The following is an 18,787-nucleotide window of genomic DNA, read 5'->3' on the forward strand; positions in this document are numbered from 1 at the left end:
AAAGAAAGAAAGAAAGAAAGAAAGAAAGAAAGAAAGAAAGAAAGAAAGAAAGAAAGAAAGAAAGAAAGAAAGAAAGAAAGAAAGAAAGAAAGAAAGAGAAAAAAAGAAAGAAAAAAAATTACATCAGTTAAGTGCTTGTTGGAAAACAAAGAGATTTTGATGGGTGAATGGAAATTTTGAGGTAATGAGCAAGTATAATAATATGCAGCATTTCTCTTGGACTCCTTTTTCATTCAGTTGCAGTCATGTAGGGAAGAATGCAGTTCTTTTAGATTAGCCAAATAACTGGAGAAAACTCCAGCAATCTACTATAATACCAATGGGCTACTTCTCTGCTGGAGTTACTTTGAATTTTTCTTTCCTACGAAATGTTTTTACTGTACTTTTACTGTATGTTTTTTAATATGGAAATAACACTATTAGATAAAAAGATTACCAGAAGAATAGTATGATATTTTCTAGAACAGTCTTAAACTTTATTTGCGTTATAGTAAATGAAGTGTGCAGCATATACAAGTACAAAATGTGCTAGAAGGATCACACTTGTTTTCCAGATTTTAGCTTTTGAGTTTAATAAGCATATTATGGCCTCATCTACAGAGTCTCATCACATAGTACTTTTACTTGATAGATTTGTGTGTTATATGGTTTCTGCCAAAAGCATGGGATTGTCATTTAGGTGTTGTTCTTGAGTTTATTCTGGCTTTCTTTGTCCTACTCAGTTCCTGCATTCTTGAATTCAAATATCTTGTAAAGTAAAGAAATTTAGGTTTTCATGAAATTACAACAAAAGACAATCTTACGTGAGGCATGAGCCATTTCTGTGTAGGGATAAAGTGATGCGATTTCTTAAACTTCTTTAATTGTGCTTGCTTTACCCCTGCAGGTTTTAATGTGTTTTCTTCACAGAGACAAAAAACCTATAAACTTATCTTGCAATTTCAGCTAAAAGTTCCTTCTGTATCTTGCTGTCTTTGTATTCAAATCAGTCTTATTAGTTCAGAGACTTCTAGTTTGTGCAGATTAATAAAATTCAAGAAAGGATCTTTCAAACGAATCTCAAGAGCAAATCAAAGTAAGAATCAGGCTCACTTGTATGCAGAGAATGTTCTGAGAAGAAGCATTACCTTATGTTGCTGATAATCAGATGTATATTGTCCTCCAGCTTATTACGGAACAAATCTCAGCATTTTGCAGTTAGTGTTCTATAAAAAGAATATTACAAAACTTGATGATCTTGTTTTTACAAACAAAGCAATAAGAATACTTCAGCATGTCAATGTAATCTGGTGAGACGTTGCTTTATTAGTGGGATAAGAGGTTATTGGGCAGCTGTGGAAATGCAGAATAGACTAAATCTGTACTCCACTTCAACATCTGCATATAAATTCATGTAGAAAAATAACATACAGAAGTAGAGAAAATCCCCACCCCTACCCCACAGCTATGTAGACTACGTGATGCTAAACAATAATAAAATTTACTTCTTTCAGTGTTATCTGCCTGGGATTTTTCCTTACAAGTCTTTTTTATTTTATTATTTCAGTGAGCCAATCTAATTACTTTGAGCGAATTCTTACACAAGAAAATAGGTAGTTTTCTTTCCTGTAAAGTGCCAACAAAAATAAACTTTGTGGGACATAAGTCAGAACTGGAATTCATTAAAAAATAGCCCTCAATATGTCTGTAGGATGAGTGCAGAAAGCCACAAGATGCTCTGCCTGTCCCACAAGTTGCTTTACCTCAGCTCAGCTCCACTCCAGGATTATGGGCTATGCATTCACAGATTTGCTGGTACACTGGTACAGCAAAGCTTCTAGTCCAAAGCTAGTGCAAAACAGGAGGTGGAGCACAATAAGGTCATGACTGCTTGTCCCCATGCGTATGCATGTAATTCATGCCCAAAATGTGGGTATGAATTGTAAGATGTAATTTTGGGAAAGAGGGCAGGGCAACTAGACATCCATTCTGGGAGAGTTTTCTAAAATCTCCCTAAAGAGAATTGAGGCGGCAACAGGGGATGCAACTTGGTGAAGAGAAGTTAGCCAAGAGTGGAGAAGGCTCAGAAATGCAAAAACTAGGCAAAGAGGCCATATGATGGCTGAGGTTTAGATGCCTTTCAGATGCAAAGTGAGATACATCAGAAGGAATAGCTCGAACTATATGTGCTTATTTGTAGGTTCCAAGCTAAAAGGAAAAGGCACAGGTACAAATGTGAGGAGCTGAAATAAAATAACTATTTAACATCCAGCATTAATCAAAGCCCATGTGAAGATGCATAAAGAATAGGAAGTAAAATGAGATGTTCATCAGACAAAAGGCTTTATTTTACAGAGACAGCAGGAAAACAGGATATTTAATACCCTGTAGTGGTTGTTCTACACTTTAATGAGGGTAGCATATGTTTACTGGTATTTTTCTGTATGTTAAGAAGAAAAACTAGACCTGTTAAGCTTACAAGTTGTATGGGCTATTGATTTTTTTGTTTGTTTAATTCTCCCCATCAGAGATATCATTTCAGTCAATGCATGAAAAAAATGATGTTTGTGTTTTTTTACTGCTGCACAGAACCTGAAGCGTGTAGCAGAGACATGGATGGATGAGTTTGCAGAGTACATTTACCAGCGACGGCCTGAGTACAGACATCTCTCAACTGGTGACATCTCTGCCCAGAAGGAGCTTCGCAAGCACCTGAAATGTAAAGATTTCAAGTGGTTCATGGCTGCAGTGGCGTGGGATGTCCCCAAATACTACCCACCTGTGGAGCCTCCACCTGCTGCCTGGGGGGAGGTGAGGAATACAAGTTAGAAGAAATTTAAATAAGCCTAACATTTTACGTCACAGGAAATTAAAAGTATGAAATTATATTTGGCGCCTTTGCTAAGTAGTGTTATTAAGGGAGTTCATCCCTGCATTAGCCATTAAAATGAGAAACTGTCACGTCTTAGGACTGTTGCTGTCCACTTTATGATTTATTGCAATTTAGCATGTACAGGCCATAAGATACATGCCTGTTGAGGACAAGAACACGGAGAAGAATATGTAGCACTTGTTATTGCATGTCACAAGTTGATTTTAGAGTCTCATTAGCAAAAAGGAGATCTGAGGTCAACACCATATTTTTGCATATCTGCTTATATGCCTCCTTCTGTTCTTACAGTTCTCCAGGATTACTGTGCAGATGCAGTTACGTTTGGTCTGTTTTGCTTACATACGCAAATATGAAAAGTGAAGCCTTGGTACTTTTCTTTTTAAAAGACTAATTTTGCTGAGCTTGTGGTCTGTGTTTTGTAGGTTCCGCATGCTTGTTGCAGACAAATTGAATGCATCTTTTGGGGAAAAGGGAAAGGAAAGGAGAGAAAAGGAAAGTTAGCATCTGAGCATCACTTGAGCAGGGGGCAAACAAACAGCCTGCTGGAACTCTCCAACAATACTCAAAGAAGTTCTGCCTACAGATTTTTCTGAAGAGCAGAGCTGTGGCAAACCCTGTTTTGGCAGTTTATTTTGTGTAGATGAAATGAAAACACAAAGAGTGTGGGGACAGGAAATGACTTCCATAGCTGTACTGGAAGTCTCAGTGGCCTTTTAATCCTAGGAGCTGCAGCTGATTCATTGCACCTTGAAGGTGATGCACATACAGTTTTTTCCTCTCAATTCATTAAGATTTTTAAGAAAGGCTTTACTATTTCAGTGTATTTTGCTGTTATTTTGAAAAAGTAGAAATGTCTATGCTGAGTTCTGGTCCTCTCTCTTTTTGCTGGAGATGCTCTTAGGGCTCTCAAACAAGTTGAAAAATGCAATTTTTGACCAAAACTTTTGGTAGGATCCTTTCACTATATCCCCAGTGGTCAAGCTCCATCCAGGGGATTGCTAAGTACCTTTATTATTCTCCAGATTCCTTTCTTCCTTCCTTTCCCTCTTTCTCTTTTTGTCTGTCTTTCCTTCTTTCTTCCCCTCTTTCTTTCTTTCTTTCCTTCTCTCTTTCCTTCTTTCTTTCTTTCTCAAAAAGCTAATTGCATCATTTCCAAATTTTAAAAAGAACTTCCTATGGTAGTAGGAGTCCTTAATTCTTCTCTGCAAGCTGCCAGTTAGGGAAGTTCAAAGGAATTTCAATTTATGTGTGTCTCACTAGGCATTACTCCTTGGCAGCAATGAAATCCTCTGTTGTTAATGTATCTTATACCTTTAAAGCTGCTGCCCACACTTCATGGGATAAATTCACATCAAGAGGTTACAAATTTGTTGGTGGAAGCCAGACTGGATCAGGGTTGTGTGATTATTTCTACCACTTTTTTCATGGTCTTCCACATGTATACATGTGCATTCTTCGAGGACTATGTTCATGAGATCTATAGCTTCTGTGGGCAGCCAAATAATCCTTAACTCAGTGAGAGGGTCTAAGTAGAAGAGATTGGGATTCAGATATTAATTCTGCTCACTTCATTATCAATGCATTCCTTGCATAAAAGCATGACTTCTTGAAAGTAAATTGTACATCATAGTAGTGGTAACTTATCTGTAACTTAAAAGTACTTTGTCAGTTCTTAGGAAGGAAATGAAGACCAAAGATGTTGTTTCCTCTAAAATACCGTTTCTCTGACATAAAAAGAGAAGTGACACCAAGTTGGGAGGTAGTGTTGATCTGCCTGAGGATAGGAAGGCCCTTCAGAGGGATCTGGATAGGCTAGATTGCTGGGCTGAGGTGAATGGAATGAAGTTCAACAACGCCAAGTGCCAGCTCCTCTACTTTAGCCACAGTAACCCCATGCAACACTATAGGCTTGGGGCAGAGTGGCTAGATGACTGTGAAGAGGAAAGGGACCTGGAGGTGTTGGTCGATGCCTGGCTGAACGTGAGCCAGCAGTGTGCCCAGGTGGCCAAGAGGGCAAATGCCATCCTGGTCTGCATTAGAAATAGTGTAGCCAGCAGGAGCAGAGAGGTAATCATCCCCCTGCAGTCGGCTCTGGTGGGGCCATACCTCAAGTACTGTGTTCAATTTTAGGCCCCTCACTACAAGAAAGACATTGAGACCTTGGAACATGTCCAGAGTAGGGCAACGAAACTGGTGAGGGGTCTAGTGCATTAGACTTATGAGGAGCAGCTGAGGGAGCTGGGATTGTTTAGTCTGGAAAAGAGGAGGCTCAGTGGAGATCTCACCACACTCTACAGCTACCTGGAGGGAGGTTGCGATGAGCAGGGGGTCGGCCTCTTCTCCCAGACAACAAATAGGACCCGAGGAAATGGCCCCAAGTTGCTCCAAGGGAGGTTTAGATTAGATATAAGGAAAAAAAATTTCTCTCAATGAGTGGTCAGGCACTGGAATGGGCTGCCCGGGGAGGTGGTGGAGTCACTGTCCCTGGTGGAGTTCAAGAGGTGTCTGGATGAGGTGCTATAAGATATGATTAAGTAGCATAGCAGGTAGTAATGGTTATAGGAGGATGGTTGGACTAGACGACCTTGTAGGTCCTTTCCAACCTTGTGATTCTATGATTCTATAAGTTTCAGTCCTACCACTCTGTTTTTTCCCGAGACTGTCACATTCCTGTGAAGTTTTAATTAATTTGTTGGCACTTGCAAAGAACTTGAACATACTTGAAGGTCAATGGCTGTCATAATTAGAAACAGAGGGAGGAACACAGACTGTGTGTTACTGTTTTGTAAGAATCGAGCAGCTCTAGAAACATTGCTGACTAAACACACCAGAAGTCTATGCCAAGGCTGACTGCCATTTAGTACTCTCACTGCTTGCACTTGGAAAGACTTTATATCAGTCTGAGGAAGAATAAACAAAGAGGTACTCAGGCAGTCTTTGGCTCTGATATTTTGATGCACAGCTAGTAAAAGCTATTGGTGTAAAAGCAGACATCTCGTAAACAACCTCTGCATAACTCCTCTCTTTCTGCGAACACTCTTACTTAAAATCTGATTCCTAAATCTCTCAACAAAATCTATTCATGATAGAGAAGAAGTAAATCTGAGAAACAAAGAAATAGTTGTCTCCACTACCCTCGATATGACCTTATTCTCCTTGTTCTCTTTTGTGCCTTTTGTCCTTTGTAGCTGGCAGGGTATATCTTTCATTTATATTTTGTTCTGCCTTCTAACGTCTGAAATATGTGCCACAAAGCAATGCAACAACGAATCGAGACAGATTAAGGTTAGTGAGATTGTCAGTTCTTTGAATGAGATTACTGTACTGTTTTCTCTCCTGCCACGGGAAAAAAAAAAAAAGGCAAATTTTCAATTAGATGTTGCTCTTTTCCTTAAAAATATATTGGAAAGTGTGCTACCAGCTGAATAACAGTAATAGCCATCCCATTCTCTTTCAAAGGTGCAATAATTTATTTGTAATGTGTATTGGAAATCCTGCTGAAGGAAGTTAAAAACAATAGCTGCATTAGGTGAGATTTGGACGTTGAATGTTTTCTTGGGAAGTACTCCTAAATCTACAAGCCACTGTGTGTGTATTGTGCAGCTTCCAACAACATCTTTGAAAACATGTTTTACAGTAAATCAATCATATGCTGTCAGCCATTGTAATTTGTTTTAGACTTTACAAATCCTATTGTCAGGGAGACATGAAAAGATTGATTTGTTTTACTGAGTCAAAAGGGAAATATTTAAGCTTGGTTTCATTTGTTGTTGCATAAACTTCTTATTCAATGATTTAATACAAAGCAAGCCACTCAGTCACTGCGGCTATAGAACCTGAAAATACTCATTTTTCAGTCCAGACCTCATGGATTTTATAGAATTGTTTTACAGCACTGGCATGAAAATGTCACACATGAAGTTAAATCAAGTAGCATATCTGAAAAGGGATTAAAACTTAAGAATGCACTAATCTCTTTTTATTATTTTCATTTTTAAAATCTCACCTTCATAGCCTTAATGAGTCACTGTCAGCCCACTGAGTGTCACATTGACATTGTACAAAAGCAGTATAACCTGCTATTCCCTGTCTCACACAGAGCAAGTGCCACACAGCTGTGCTTCTCCCAGTTCTTCCATCAGGATCACTGTCCTGCAGCACAGCAAAGTCCCCTGTTTCTTCAGGGAGATCTTTGGCAGTGCCTGACTTCTTTCAACTTCAACTTTTCTTTTTTACGGCTCACACAAATGATAAATCCATTTAAAATTGCTGTGTATCTGTTGGCAGGAAAGGTGGCTCATTTCTCCTTATTTGATCTGTAGGTGTTGATGGCCCTAGGGTTATCTGAGAATGTAAGCATGTGCTAAAATTATCTTTAAGTGCTGCTCAGACAAAAAAAAGGAACATAAATGGATGTTGTTAATGTCTTCCAAGAGCTGCAGATACTTTCTTATTTTCTGCACTGAGTCAGATACAGGGAAAGTGTTTATATGAGCTGGTAACATTAAGGTTCCTCTCATGTTGCTGCATTGTATGGAGCACCATGAGGTTAGTCACAGCATCATCTCCACCTGGAGTACTGCATCCAGTTCTGGAGCCCCCAACACAAGAAGGACATGGAGCTGTTGGAGTGGGTCCAGAGGAAGGCCACGAAGATGGTCAGAGGGTTGCAGCACCTCCCTTACAAGGACAGGTTGCAAGAGCTGGAGCTCTTCAGCCTGGAGAAGAGAAAGCTCCAGGGGGACTTTATCATGGCCTTCCAGTATCTGAAGGAGGTCTACAGGAAAGCTGGGGAGGGACTTTTTATCAAGGCATGTAGCAACAGGACGAGGAGAAATGGCTTTAAACTGGAAGAGAGTAGATTTAGACTAGATATAGGAAAGAAATTCTTCATTGTGAGTGTGGTGTGACACTGGAACAGGTTGCCCAGAGAGGTTGTGGATGCCCCCTTCCTGGAAACGTTCAAGGCCAGAATGGATGGGGCTTTGAGCAACCTGGTCTAGTGGGAGGTGTCCCTTCCTATAGCAGGGGGATGGAACTAGATGATCTTAAGTGTCACTTCCAACCCAAACCATTCTATGAATTGCTCACTGCCCACCAACTGATGCTCAGCTTGCCCCCCACACAGCGTAAGAGAGTGAGATGAACTCCCACTCCCTTCAAAACTCTCCTTCTGCTTGATGTCATACGGTATGGAATATCCCTTTGGCCAGTTTAAGTCAGCTGTCCTGATTCTGTCACCTTGTATGGGAATTCTTAAGTCATGGCTGGAACCAGTGATTGAGCACCTGGTGAAGGGTCACAACCAGCCCTGGGAGCACAGGTGAAAGCAATTCACCTGCACGATTGGAATAGGTGAAACCAGGTTCCCCCCCTCCCTAAGCCTCATTTAAGGGCTGGCTGCTACAAGGGAATGATCTCTTCCCAGAGATTCCTCCTTTTGGAGTGATTGGGGAGCCCTGATCCTTGGGATGGGTAAGCAACTCTTTCTTTAACTGGATTGTGACTATCACCCTTTTTTGAGTAATTTAGTACAAGTTATTTTTTAATCACTTTTTGTTGCTATCCCCTCCCGCGGCTGTCCGTGCTCGCTCGGATGGAGTCTCTCAGTCACCAATGTGGTGGAAGCAGATCTCGTTTATTCCCTGGGACGCTCCCGGTATTATACCCGTACAACCAACCGCATCTGCGACACGCGCTGGTTTCGTAACTTCTGTCCAATCACAGCCTCGATCACGCGCTGTGCACGAGGCTCCACATTCAATCACAGTCTCGGTCACGCACCGTGCACTAGGCTCTGTGTCATGGGCTGCCCGCCCTCCTTCTGGTCGGTTCTTCTGTCTTCTAAAGCCTTCTTTGACTGCACGGGTACTTTCCCAGCTTTCGGAGCTTCCGGGTTCATTCGGTCACATGCGCAGGCGCAATAGCTATTCTTGCATAGTGGCATCGAGTACTAATGAGCGGCTATCACTTAATAAGCAGCCGTTGAGACCCGCATCTTTTCCTTACACCCCTCCCAGTCCTTCTTTAGTATGAGCTGAGAAATTGGAATGGCCTTGTTTCTGTACAATACTGCTTAGCAATAACTTTAAACATTGGTGTGTTATCAGTGTAGTTTTCTCCTCAAACAAAAACATAGCATCATACCAGACACTCTGAGGAAAACAATTCTGTCCCAGCTGAAAATAAGGTAGTCAGATTATCTGGGAGACAGTACGCTTTGCTGTATGTAAACACTGTATGTAGAGAAACACAGAGATGCTTTAAGTAAGCATGCAAACCCTGAATTTAAAATGGATTATTTTATCAGGAACTAGTAATCCAGTATAGTTGGCCATACTGACAACATCTGCCAAAAATATTATGTATTTATAAATCCTGTGTTCATTTCCCTTAAAGTTAATGTAGAAATATCTGTCTATCAAATCAGCAGCTTCAAATATCTTCTTCAAACGTAAAGCCAAAGCTCAAAGAGCTTCTGTCTTCTAATGCCCAGCTCCTGTTTAATATATTCTTCTTTCTATTCTTGTAGTGCAACTGAACTAATTTGCTTCTTTCTCCAGACTTTGCCTACTCTACAGGAACATCTTTTTTACATGGGCTTGCTAATGTAGAGAAAGAAAGCTGTAGTTCTAATGTTTAACTTTTTTCATAAAACCCAAGGGCAACTGTATCTAGGCTTAAGCAGTCCTTTCTCCTTATGGCTTGTTACCTTGTTTAAAAAACAGAAATCAAATACTACAACAGCAGAAATCTCCCTCACTTGGCAAGTCATTATTTCCCAAACATAGGTACAGTGCTGAAAGAGTCTCTGTATCTTTGCTCTTACACCTTCAGTATAGAATAGGGAGAATACGAGCCCATTAGAGCCTGCGCTCTCTGTGTGTTAACATATCAATTGCTCTCTATAAGAACTATAGGGCCCACAATCTTTCTTAGTAGTGTTTTCCCATTGTGTGTTCAGATAATATTTCAAGAACTACACACAAGATAAAATGTCTGCACAGTTGCCCAGCTACAAATGTTGGAAATAGAAGTGTGTTAGGAGTGCTAGTGATGTCTCTAGTTGTAACTATTTGACATCCATTGTACCATGTCACTGGAAACAAAGCAGTTCAAATGTGTACTGATGTATACATGAAAATACAGCCTCTTTTTGCTGCATTCCTACTCTCCTTCTTTCTTCTGTGAAGGGATCTTAGGGGATTTGCAGGCAACTTGGTGCTGGTGTTCAGCAGAACATTCCCTGTGGTTCTGGCAGCAGTTTGATGGTGCAGTTCAGTTTCTAGTGACTGCCAAGGCCACACAGAAATGCCAGAGAACAAAAGCACAGACTTGACTGAAATGCCTGTAATACAGAAAGAAAATGAAAAGCAAACCGCAACCTCTCTGCAGCTGAAAGGATGGATTAAAAAAAAAAAAAAAAAAAATTAAAAAAAAAAAAAAAAAAATTAATTTGTAAGCTGCAAAAATGTAGCTTTGGCTCAAAGCTTTCCAGAAATGCATAGAATACATTTACCACATCATCCCAATGAACGAGAACAGGATGAAGCAATGCCATCTAGACAAAATTATGGCAGCCGTTTAATCCACTGAGCATTCATTAGATGTGGAGTGTATTCTCTTTTGTTTTACAGATCTGAATCCAAATAATCTCTGGAGAATATTTTTCACTTAAGAAAAACTATGTAAAAATTAAATTGTTTCCCCTTGTTGTTCCTGTCTTTTTTGGTGGATGATATGAAAATGAGGGGAGAGTTACTGAGAAGTTTTTACTTTTCATTCTTTTTTCAGTTAACATGACTGTACTGCGGGGCTCGGTGCTGGGTTTCTGCGTCTGTCTGTGTATTCTAGAAGATTAGCAGCAATTGCTTCTACAGCTATTTCATTGCACTGAAATAAGAAAAAACGCCTTAGAACTGCACTTGTCCATGTTTTGAAAGAATATGCCTCTGAGCTCTGGTGAAGGCTCAGAATTCTGGAGCTCAAACTGCTGCTCACATTGTTTGCTCAATCTGCTCCTTTCTAGGCTAAGCAAATGCGGTTCCTAAAAGCTTTCCTGAAGGTGGTGTGTTGTTTGTTTGGTTTTTTTTTTCCTCCAGTTCCTGTTGCTTTCCCATCTGTCTAAATCTTTCTTAGAACATGATGAATAGACTCAATTCCAGTCCTCCAAAATAAAAAAAAATAAAAAAAGCAAAGCAGCTCTCCCATATGAATTACAAGCATAAGGCTTACCCCTTTTGTTCTCCCTGTGTTGTTTTCTGTGATGAGCTAGTTTTCATCCTGTTTTGTTTTTATTTTTTCTGTGAGATAAGCCGTATTTGAAGTAGCAATATTTTGTATGCCTAATATAATGTGGCAACAATGATGACTTTAAAAAAAGAAAATCCATTGAAAATTGCAAGCATCACCTCAACTCTATTCAGTACCTAGCTTTTCTTTTTTTTTTTTTTAATATGGGTCAAAGTAGTTGCAAGAATGTTGAAATGTGCACCTCCCTCCTTCCATCTATTGCACATCAAGAATCTGTATACAGCTCCATTAATCACAGAATCATTAAGGTTGGAGAAGACCTCCAAGATCATCCAGTCCAACCATTCACCTACCACCAATATTTCCCTACTAAACCATGTCCCTTAGTACCACGTCTAAACATTTCTTGAACACCTCCAGGGATGGTGAGTCTACCACCTCCCTGGGCAGCCCGTTCCAATACCTGATTACTCTTTCAGAGAAAAAATTTTTCCTCGTATCCAACCTGGACCTCCCCTGGCACAACTTGAGGCCATTCCCTCTTGTCCCGTCACTAGTTACACAGGAGAAGAGGCTGACCCCCGCCTTGCCACTGCCTCCTTTCATGGAGTTGTAGGGAGCAATAACATTTCCCCAAGCTTCCTCTTCTCCAAACTAAACAATCTCAGCTCCCTCAGTTGCTCCCCATCAGACTTGTGCTCCTGACCCCTCACAGTTTTGTTGCCCTTCTCTGGACACGCTCCAGGGCCTTGATGTCTTTCTTGTAATGAGAGGCTCAAAACTGAGCACAGCACTTGAAGTGTGGCCAAATGAATAATGAATGTACATAGGCTTTGGTTACTTACTGTCTGTGCATCTCATTGAAATGGAAAGTTTTTTAAGAAATCCTCTTTCAGACACTTTGGCAGTGTCTGAAGCATTTTTAAGAAGCTCAGCCAAGATATTCAAGAGGAAATGTACGTGTTATTTCAAAATAAATATGGCATTTTCCTCTCTTTAGTAGTAGTGGGCAGCCCATGCATTTTCAATCCAGACCTCCAGAAAAATCTCCATAGGAGCAGTGGTACGTAAATGGCTTCACTGGTAGTCACAGGTTGTTACTCCGTTCACTCCGAAATGGTAATTTCCTTTTATGAGTAAGTCCCACTGCAGTTTATTTGCGGAAGCATACAGACAGCACAAGGAACCTCTGTGGGTAAGCATGATAAGTTAAGTACTTTTTAATTTAATGCATCTTGAACACTAACATGTGACCTTATCTACAATAGCATTACTCTGTCAAAGGAGGAACAAGTACTGGGGCAGGGTGTGCCTAAGTTTTCAAGAAATATTGCTCTGAAGCCTGTTAGAGTCTCATTTGGAAATAATTCCTCGTAATACCGTTGATCTCACTTGGTCCAGTAGGAGGTTAAAAAAAAAAAAAAAAAACCAGCCAGATTCAGCTTTGAACTTCTCACACTTTTTTATCTTAGTTTCTTTGCATGAGGCTGTTTCTTACGGACCTACCTTTCATTTGTTAAGCAGAATATTTCTAATTCTGCTGCTTCTGAAGCTGTTTAAAAAGAAGAGATCATTCCAAGACCTGGTGCTATACCATGTAAAAAACAGTTTGCTATGACTGAGTCTCAAGCCCCTCCATTTCTAAGATGGCTAAATTCATAACTCTATAATGTTGGAGAATCTGTTCTGCAGCCTGGTTTGATATGAAATGTTGCTGCTTGACTTTACAGATTCGAAATGTGGCAGCCAATCTCTGCGTGGACAGCAAACATGGAGCCACAGGGACTGAACTGAGGCTAGACATTTGTGTGAAGGATGGCTCAGAAAGGACATGGTCACACGAACAGGTATTGTAACAGCTAGATGAAAAAAGCAGTGTAAAATTGTCAATTCTTTTTTCCGGTTTCTGAATGTTTATCTGAGTTTTCTTCCTTTTCTTAAGGTAAAGCAAGTGGAAAAATTATTTTTGGATGATCGCTGACCTTAGTAGCTTCTTAAAAGTACTCTTTTTAAACTAACCTCAGAATTTTGCCACGTTCTTCTAAGTTTCCAAAAGGAATTCTAGTTCTCAAAGAGCTTTCAGGTACCCAATTCTAATCATGAAAACATAATGAGTTCAGTTCGCTTAACTGAAAATATTTTTAAAATACTACCTGGGTGTCTAAAGCTCTACTGATTGTCTCCTTCTATGCTTTCATCTCCATAAAGACAGTAAGCGGTTGTATTTTAAATTAATATGATCTATAAGTAAGACAAATCATGTGAAAGCCAGAACGGGTTTCACAAACATGAGGGATGATAAAGGCTCAAAAATGCTTTAATCTAGGTTGGTTAGGAAGAAAAACATAACTTCTCAGGAGCACGGAGGAAAAGAGCTCTGATTTGTACTTGCTGTGATTGTGAGTGCCATAGGAAAGAGATTGCGTCTCATTAGCTCAGGCCAACATGAGCAGAGAATCTGGATGAAAAGCACAACCTGGTCATTTAGTAGCAATTTTAATGAACATGCCTTCTGCACATCAAGGGACCCAGATTAGAAAAAATCCACAATGCTGAGGAGAAAAAACTGACAGTCAAGTATGGCATTTTTGAAGCTATTAAAAGCTCAGGAGGAGCTCTGATGAATACTTGAAGTGCTGAGGTCAAAAATTCCTTCTCTAAGGATAGTGAGAAATGCAGGGGAAGGTGTGCAAGTAAATGAAGCTGAGGAGCTAAAAATGATCACAATTTAGGTAAGTGCCAACACAAGGGAAAGGAAGCTGCTGAAAGAAGACTTCTTCATAAAGCTAACAGAGACAAAGCACAGTGCTAGGATGCCAAGATAGATAAGTAGAATTAAGCTTTGTTTATCAAAGCAGGAGTTGTTTCTGTGGGGCCAGCGAAGAGCGGCACGTCTCTTCTCATGGCCGAGGATCATTCAAAGCCCTGTGAGGGGACCTTTGTCTGGGCAGTGTGGTACGGCTGTGTCGGGAAGGGACTGCCCAAGCCAAGCCGTTGAATTCAGTTTGCTGAACAGTTCAATGTCTCTTCTGGGCTGTACAAGATTGGCAGGAGCAGGATCACACCATCGACTGTTGGTTTTTCTCGCGCATTTGCTCAAGAGCTGCTGTGTTAAGAGTGTAATTCGGAAAATAGGCGGCAGAGGGCAGCTCCGGACAAGCTGAACACAGCCGGGCCGGGGAAGGTGAACGAGTGGGCGGGTCTGCGAGCTTCTCAGGGCTTGCAACGAGATCTGACCGAGGGTGAAAACGAATCACTTTTAAAAATCATCTTACTATTGTTTCAGAATATAGCTAGATAGGCAGGCAGATAGATACTGTTTAACTCTCAAAACAGACTGTGTTCTTTCGGCAAAACGGAGATTGATTGGATTCCTTTGTGTTTGTGGTGCACTGCTTGTCGTTAGGGTTTTCTTTGTCCCACAGACAGCAGCACATTCAAAAGCTGCTCTTCCAACTGAGCAGAGCACGGCTGCCCTTAGCTTATCTACCTGGCAGTGTAAATCCTAGAACTCGCACAAGAAACTTCGAAGAATCTTTTAAATAGAATTAGGGTAATGTGACTTCACTTTCTCCTAGAAAGGGACCTTACTTGCTAGAACTAGAAAATAGAAGTTATAGAAGAAAGATGATTGGTCTAATATCCATTACTTCATTACAGGGTAACTTTTTATTTTCAAAGTGTCGATAGTTTCATTATTTCATTATAGTTAATTGATTTCTGGATTAGTTTAGAAGCAAAACAAAGCAAATTTTACTTGAACATTCAGACTCCCAGTACGGTACACAGTCATCTGGCTGGTAGGTTTCAAGGATCAGTCTGTGCAAGGTGCAGATTTTAAAGACAACAGTTAAGAAAGAATTGCAGAATCTCATAAACTTTAAGATGAAACAAACTAGACAGTAGACTTGGATGAAACTCAGAATTTCTATCCCACAGGGAATATAACTACTGACAGGACAAGGGGGAATGGCCTCGAGTTGCGCCAGGGGAGATGTAGGCTGGACATTAGGAAGTACTACTTTTCTGAAAGAGTGGTCAGGTTCTGGAATGGGCTGCCCAGGGAGGTGGTTGAGTCACCATCCCTGGAGGTGTTCAAGAAACATTTAGATGTTGTGCTGAGGGACATGGTTTAGTGGGGTTATTGGCGGTAGGTGAACGGTTAGACTGGATGATCTTGTAGGTCTTTTCCAATCTAGCTAATTCTGTGATTCTATATGCAAATTATCCAGAGAAGAAATTTCAGTTTTCCTGTAGAAAAGAAATTCTGAAAATGTTTAACTTCAGTAGATCAAAATATTTGAGTGATGCAGGGCTTGGATTTTTTCCAGAAACCAAGTAACATCCTTTCCCTCTGCCTTTTCCAATGTTTTCCTCAATGGAGAGATGGTGTGCAGTGTTGTGAACACCTGCTTTTCCCCTTCTCCAGCCATGCTGCTGACATGATTTCTCCACATGCTGGTAGACGCTAAGAGAGTTAATGAGAATATTGAGCATTTTATTATTATATTCCAAGTAGTGTGGGCTGATGCTGAGCGGATCTTGTGACTTCAGGTATAAATGTACAGGGAGTTGTGTAGAAAAAATGTGATTTGAAGAGAGCAGCAGGTGTTAGTGCCGATGGTACCACTAGACAGAGACAACCCATTGTGCTACTTGATTCATGTCACCTTACCCACCCCTTAGAATCACGGAATCATAGAGTGGTCTGGGTTGAAAAGGACCTCAAAGATCATCAAGTTTCAACTCCACTGCTGAGTGCAGGGTTGCCAACCACTAGACCAGGCTGCCCAGAGCCACATCCAGTCTGGCCTTGAATGCCTCCAGAGACAAGGCATCTGCAACCTCCCTGGGCAACCTGTTCCAGCGTGTCACCACCCTCTGTGTGAAAAACTTCCTCCTAATATCTAACCTAAACCTCCTCTGTCTCAATTTAAAACCATTCACCCTTGTCCTATCACTATCCACCCTTGTGAACAATCGTTCCCCCTCCTGTTTATATGCTCCCTTCAAGTATTGGAAGGCCACAATGAGGTCTCCCCAGACCCTTCTCTTCTCCAAACTAAGCAAGCCCAGTTCCCTCAACCTTTCCTCACAGGAGAGGTGCTCCAGCCCTCTGATCATCTTAGTTGCCCTCCTCTGAACTCATTCCAAGAGCTCCATGTCTTTCTTGTGCTGGGGGCCCAAGGCCTGGGTGCAGTACTCCAGATGGGGCCTCACAAGAGCTGAGTAGAGGGGGACCACCACCTCCCTCTCCCTGCTGACCACTCCTCTTTTAATGCAGCCCAGAGCATAGCTGGCCTTCCGGGCTGCCAGCGCACACTGCTGGCTCATGTCCAGCTTCTCATCCACCAGGACCCCCCACGTCCCTCTCTGCAGGGCTGCTCTTGAGAAGTTTTTCCCCCAGTTTGTATAAATACCTGGGATTGCCCCAGCCCAAGTGCAGCACTCTGCATTTGGCCTTGTTGAACCTCATTAGGTTCTCATGGGCCCACTTGTCCAGCCTGTCCAGGTCCCTCTGGATGGCTTCCCTTCTCTCCAGTGTATCGGCTGCACCGTTCAGCTTGGTGTCATCTGCAAACTTGCTGAGGGTGCGCTCGATTCCATCATCTGTGTCATTGATAAAGATGTTGAAGAGCACTGGTCCCAAGACTGAGCCCTGCGGGACACCACTTGTGACTGGCCCCTTAGAAGGAGACTTTCCACCTTAGGGCTGTAAAAACTAACAGCAGGCAAAAGCTACATGGGCCACTTGCAGATTTTCTGGTGAACAAGAGAAAGAAGTGTCTGGGAACTTCTTCAGAATTTAAAAAATAAAACAACAACAAAAAAAAAACAGAGAAGGAGGAGCTGGAGGAGCTGGGCATATCTTGGCTTTCTTCCACCTCTCTTGCCAGAGCTGATTTCTGTTTCAAGGTGAAACTGGGGCAGATCAAGCAGCAGCCAAGGATGTGGTGGCAAGCATCTTCTCTGTCTTCTTAAGTCCTCCAGTCTGGCCAGGGATTAATATCCAGGCATCATATCCAGCTCAGCCCAGGCTGTAGCTGCACAGCCTGCCCGGCTCTTTCTTCTCTGCTCGGAGATGTAATTCAAGCCAAGTCTAGCTCACAAATATGATACTCTCTTTGTACGGGGCACATGTTGTCTGCTTAAATCTTGCACTGTGGACTGAGCACAATGCCCACTGACAGGATCCAGCCAGGCAGTGAGCAACTGAACAAAGTTGTCAAGTTGGAGAGCTCTAATGGTCTCAAAAGGGCCTTTGTCCTGTAGACAGTCCCAAACCAGTGGCTGCATCTGGCAATCATTTTTCAGGCCGAGTGCCAATTAGAAATTAAGTTCTTAAAAGATAAGACAGCTGAAAATCTGTCTTTTTTCCAAGCCCTCCTATGAGAGGGCCAGGCCTTATCAAAAGCTAAAGCATGCAGGCCAAGGGGTTACTTGGTTGCAAACTCAGAGGATGGGGCTGTGGTAGGAGAAGTGGAGGAGGAAGGAAGGAGCCATAAGCACAGAGAATTTCTTGGACTCAGTAGGAAACAGCAGCCCTAGAGACCACAAGTGAAGAGAAAACCAGCTGCCTGATTCTAATGTGTTTGGAAATCTCTGTGCAGCTTTGTTTCAAATCTGGAAATGAATGAGAGTGAATGAAAGAGTACAAAAGGGTTCATCCATTTCTTGTGAAGGTGGGCTCTTCTGGCTCCTAACAGCTTGGGTCAAAGGAACATCCAAAGCAACAAATGGTGGCAAAGCAGAGCCTTATGGGGTCAGAACCACAACTAACATGTTGCATTGCTATGCATTATACAGAAGAAGGATCATTTTCACATTGCCCAGGTTTAACGTTGAAGTAGTCAGAATTTGCCATGTTATGGAGGACATCATAGAGTGGGGAGGTTGGAAGGATGTCGACCTTCATATCTTATCTATAAGCTTTAATATTATTTATAAATTTTTATATAAGTTGGGTGTATAGCAAAGTATGACCTTTTTTTCCAATTAATTATTTTTAATTTCTTAGTCCTAAAAAGTACTTTCTGTCCCCTAACAGGGTTTATTTTATAGCTGTATCGCCAGGGAGAACGTTCTTGATTTTTAAATGAAACTGTTTTACAAAACAGCAGCCTAAGAAGGAGGAATCTGTGCCATCTTTAATCAGTGAGATCTACTATTACATAGATCCTGTTTTTCAGTGGAAGGGAATTAAAAAAACCAACACGTAGTATCTGGTATGAAGTCAAGAGTTTTGACTTTCAAACAGAACACAGCCTTCAGAAACCACACGGGAGTGGGAGAAGCAAAGGGATACCCTGAATCAGTCTGATCTGATTTAAAAGCAAGCTTTAGCTCTTTCAGGTGTACTGATGCATTCAGTGCAGCAGTAGTCCTCAGGGCAATGTCCTGAGAGCAACAGGAATGGCCCCTCAGCTCACCAGTCATGCACAGAATGAAAAATTTGGAGAGCTAGTTCCTGGGAAAGATGAGAAAGGTGTTGCAAAAGGATATCTTGCAAAGTAGTCATGAAAGTGAGAATATTGCAAAATCACTGTTCCACACCATTTCTCCAGGTATGTTATTCATCACTTCGAGCTCCAAGTTTATTACTTGGCTGTAGAAAAGTAAAGCAAAAGAAAGGAAATTGCTTTTGCTGTTTTTTCCTTCAGA

General features: G+C 41.4%; 1 protein-coding gene across 3 annotated transcripts in view; it reads left to right on the forward strand.

The window, feature by feature from the left end:
• Positions 1-18,787, forward strand: part of GALNTL6 (polypeptide N-acetylgalactosaminyltransferase-like 6) — a 453,369-nt gene that overhangs the window by 418,097 nt on the left and 16,485 nt on the right. For all 3 annotated transcript variants that reach the window (XM_021396253.1, XM_021396254.1, XM_021396255.1), the window contains 2 exons: positions 2,569-2,790; positions 12,856-12,972. In XM_021396253.1, coding sequence (XP_021251928.1) covers positions 2,569-2,790; positions 12,856-12,972 — 339 coding nt within the window. The remainder of the gene's footprint in view (positions 1-2,568; positions 2,791-12,855; positions 12,973-18,787) is intronic.

The sequence above is a fragment of the Numida meleagris genome, chromosome 4, assembly GCF_002078875.1.
Source record: "Numida meleagris isolate 19003 breed g44 Domestic line chromosome 4, NumMel1.0, whole genome shotgun sequence".
NCBI classification, from domain to species: domain Eukaryota; kingdom Metazoa; phylum Chordata; class Aves; order Galliformes; family Numididae; genus Numida; species Numida meleagris.